Below are 4,160 nucleotides of genomic sequence, written 5' to 3'. Positions count from 1 at the left end.
AAATCGTAAAATAATATTTTTATCAGGGCATCGAACGTCTTCGTCAGTGGTTTTCTTCGGCGGTTTTTCTGCAGCAATCTTATGCAAAAGGGGGCCGAAGAAAACCACTGACGAAGACGTTCGATACCCTGTTTGACATTTTCATAGTTTCTACAATACTTATCCTGTAACCACTAACCGGATTTGAAACATGCCTGTCTTGAAATTGTCTTGAATTTCTTTGATGAAATCTTTTCAATGGTAAACTATTGAAGGTTGTGTTAAAAGAGCTACTCTTGCAGTGTGCTAGAAGTTACTCATGAAGTAAAGCATGTTTATAATTTATGCTTTTTCTAAGTAATTGCAGGTTTTGTTAATAGTTATCCTTTTCAATAGCGCTCCGAGAGGGATTTATGCAGAGTTTTGGGCTTACGTTACTTCAACGACATTATCGATTCTGACCCTGCCGACATTAGCGGACCCGAATCGTGACCTGAATTCACTCAAGTCTGTGCACAGTGAGAAAAACTTCGTAGTCATACTTAATGAAATTCAATACAGGAAACCGATTTTGAACAAAATAAAGTTTTACCCCATCATCCCCGACAATAATGCCGTTGAAGTGGACTCAAAAACTTCCCAAATATTGTCAAAATATTAGAGAAATAAACAAAATCTTCTTCATTTTACGGAATAAACTTTTCTATTGTTTTATTTCCTTAAAATCTCCGGGGAGAAACGGGAAAAACGAATCTCTTTCCGACAAAATCGGACCATTACCAATCGATTCCTTGCTTTTTTGCAAAAGAATTGCACTCGCGATTATGAGTTGATTTCTCATTCGTGATATTCGTATGTTCAATTTGCTGAGCGTTTCACAATAAATTCAATTGCTGATGACACAACATTTATTTTTGATTTATTTATTTGATTACTCAGAATAATGTAATGTAACTGGTTTTAATATACTTCTATTAAAAAAATAAACAATTTTTCTACTGTAGGCATCATGAAGGATAACTCTTTTGATCATCTCACTAATCAATGAAATCATAATCTGAATGAGTTAAAATAAATTTAGAGAAAGTGCTTGAAAACAAAGCATTCTACACAATGTCATCGAACTAAGAAAATAATATATCAAATTTATTTTGGTAAAAACTTTCGACAACATAAAAAATTCCCTAACTGCCGGTCGCAGTTCAATAACCGGGCGGCAGAACAAAGCGAAGCCACATTTATTACGATAGGTATATTATTATTCAACCTTATTTATGCAATCGAGGTGTTTCTAGACATTATTATTCAAATCGTTGACCCGCCACTCCGGTGCGGTCGGAATTTTCGCGCTCGTCACGTTACCGTTATACTTGTAGAACAGTTCGGTCCAAAAGTCCATCCGCTTTCGCTCCGGCATCTCCATCATTTTGATTTCATCGCCAATACTGAGGATGTTCTGCGTCAGCTCGTTGCAATCAGGAGAAACGTTTTCCACCGGCAGCCAACGGAACGGCAGACTGGAATCATCCTCCGGCGTTGGGTTTCCGTACTTGGCCATATTGGTCCACATGCGCACCATCTTCTGGCGCATCGCGTAAGCTTTGTTGGTTTTCGGAACTTCCGTCTTCAGGATCGGAGAGCTGAACAGATAATAAACCTCATCGATATGGCCGGCCCCTTTCATACTGGTGAACGAAGTAACAGCCTTGCCCTTGTTGAGCAGCCCGTCGAATGAGAAACGATAACCGTACATTTTTGTTTTGGTTTGGTATTTGGCCCATAGTATTGCCGTGATTCGATATGCTAAAAGGTATTTGTCTGTAAAAAGATTGATCAGTGGTAGCAGGGTGTCGCGTGAAACGTTTTTATCTTTGAAGTAAAACTGTTTGATGTAATTTCCCAGTTGGCGGCCTTCCGGGGTGTAACAGTCAACGTCGAGAATTCGGGGTACGAAGCGTTCCGGTTCTAGATTATAACTGTTGAGATTCTTAATAGCGTCGATCAACACCATCATTCCATCGTGCTCGTTGTAACCCAAAATAATCGGAATTCCCATCCCATCCGGTTCACTCAAGATTACGGACGGATGCTTTGTAATAATGGCGTCCGGTGATTCTTCCCGTTCGATTACCGGCAAAAATGGAATCTGAAAGCATTTCTCAACCAGCAGCTCACGTTTATTTATTACTTTATGTTGCAATTCGAAAAGCTTCCTCGCTGGAGCACTTCTCAAAATGTGTAACACCTCCTCGTCTGTAGTAGGAGTGAACCCCAGGAGTTGTGCCAAATCTCTAGCTTTCTTCTCCGGCTCATCCTGGTGTCCAAATTCCGTATAAACGGATCCGCTCTGTAGGATCCCTTTGTGGAAGTACTTTTTCGATTCCTTCGAGAGACAGTGGAAATTTACCGCTATGGCACCTGAGCTTGCCCCAAACATGGTAACATTATTTGGATCCCCACCAAACTTTTCGATGTTCTGGTTGATCCATCGCAAAGCCATTCTCTGAAAAAATAATTTTACGGTTTTTGTACTGTCTGGTATCTAGAGTAAAACTTACCTGATCCTTCAGTCCAGCATTGCCTTCGATCCCTGCTTGTGGTAAGCAGAGAAATCCAAGAACTCCTAAGCGGTAATTCACGGTAACAACTATAACACCTTCCTGCAGCAAATAACTGGGTAAATACATTGAACTGTCGGCGTGGCCCCCAATAAGTCCTCCGCCATGGATAAACACCATAACAGGTAGCTTCTCAACCGGTTCATTCTTCCGAGGTAATTTCGGAGAATAAATATTAAGGTACAATCCATCCTCGGAGCCGGTAACTTCTTTACTCAGCACGTCCAAACCTATGCAGTTGCTTCTTTCCGTCGTGCAGTCCAAATAGGAAACGGGATACTTTTCAATCGGAACAGGTGACATGAAGCGTAGATTTCCCACCGGGGGCTTCGCGTACGGAACGCCTTTGAAGTAAAAATAATTCTCGCCATTCGGAAGGTTCTCCCTGACGCCATAGATGTAGCCCTGAGCCACCTGAACCGCTATTCTTGTAGGGGGCTAGAATAAGAAACAACCAACTTTATTTCGCTTGGACACTTTGGGTTTTATCTTGAACTAGGGACACACACCCGGTGACATTCCGCATCCGAGCCGGTACTGACATTCTTCCAGCCGGTTAACGGAGAGCTTCGCATAACCATGACTGGGTAGCACAATTCCTGAGCAGTTTATCGAACAGCAGAACCGGAGCAGAGCGCGTGCCGCGTGCGTGTGGTAATCACTTTGTACGGAAACGTAGGGACTTATGATCGATGGACTCGACGACGGGGGCCTTTTATAAAATATTAATCCATTTGCATAAGAACAGTTTGTGGAACGAACGAACCCGAAAGAATCAGAGGGGAAATCATAATTTAACCCTGTAAATGAGCTGCAAATGTTGCTTGCAAGCTTGACGACTAATGATCAATGAAACAACGTTAGGCTTTCAAAATTTAAAAAAATTGTTATTATACCGCCTCCGAGGTGAATATTATCCATCTCGTGAACAACATTTATTTTTCGCATGGCTCACAAAGGGTTAATATTTGATATTACGTCCGGTGTAGCGCGTGTTATAACAGTCAGTCATTTTGAATATGATAATTTTTTGCATTTGAAGAGGGCTTCGCCCTCCCGAATCCAGGTCAATGAGGCAGCAAAATTTTGGCAATGATGCACATTTCCAAAATAAACCAAAAACCATATCAAATCGAATGCACATTTTGATGAGCTTCCGTCGCACTGTCAGACAAGAACACTTTGAACCTGGTTTTAGAATAACGGCGTTAAAAACTATAGTTCTATAATAAAAATCTGTATTATATTTTGATTTTAAGGTTTTCACAGAATCAGAAGTTATTAACGGTTACAAAATTTTTCTAAAAATAGGAAAATCTGGTTTTTGGATCTAAAAAAAAATTAAAAAATTGAAGCAGTTTACTGAAAAAAATCTGGATAACTATTTTTATATTCTAAACTCAATAATAATGTGGGTCTATTTTTCTTAGAATAAAATCAGTTAACGCATATCAATAAATTCTCTTAGCAGTTTATTCCTAATACATAGTAAAAAATTATAAAAAATTTCAATAATTTTTTTTACGCATAGGGAATAAAAATATTTCTGTTGCTGGTTTCTAT

The 4,160-nt window shown here is 39.7% G+C and overlaps 1 protein-coding gene across 1 annotated transcript; it reads right to left on the bottom strand.

The window, feature by feature from the left end:
* Positions 1-886: 886 nt before the first annotated feature.
* LOC129722657 (esterase B1-like) lies at positions 887-3,284 on the bottom strand. The gene is made up of 3 exons (XM_055676276.1): positions 3,107-3,284; positions 2,538-3,035; positions 887-2,482 (listed from the first exon to the last, which is right to left on the bottom strand). The coding sequence occupies exons 1-3, from the start codon at positions 3,176-3,178 to the stop codon at positions 1,271-1,273; spliced, it is 1,782 nt and encodes a 593-aa protein (XP_055532251.1). The 5' UTR covers positions 3,179-3,284; the 3' UTR covers positions 887-1,270.
* Positions 3,285-4,160: the final 876 nt, after the last annotated feature.

The sequence above is a fragment of the Wyeomyia smithii genome, chromosome 2 (genome assembly GCF_029784165.1).
Source record: "Wyeomyia smithii strain HCP4-BCI-WySm-NY-G18 chromosome 2, ASM2978416v1, whole genome shotgun sequence".
Classification (NCBI taxonomy): Eukaryota; Metazoa; Arthropoda; class Insecta; order Diptera; family Culicidae; genus Wyeomyia; species Wyeomyia smithii.
This window is presented reverse-complemented; position numbering and strand designations above follow the sequence as displayed.

Bases quoted from the DNA above. Each gene is read 5' to 3' on its own strand.
- LOC129722657 (XM_055676276.1), bottom strand. From the start codon at position 3,178: ATGGTTATGCGAAGCTCTCCGTTAACCGGCTGGAAGAATGTCAGTACC. The intron at 3,036-3,106 runs GTGTGTGTCCCT...TTCTTATTCTAG, and splicing joins CGGATGCGGAATGTCACCGG to CCCCCTACAAGAATAGCGGT. The intron at 2,483-2,537 runs GTAAGTTTTACT...TTATTTTTTCAG, and splicing joins ATGCTGGACTGAAGGATCAG to AGAATGGCTTTGCGATGGAT.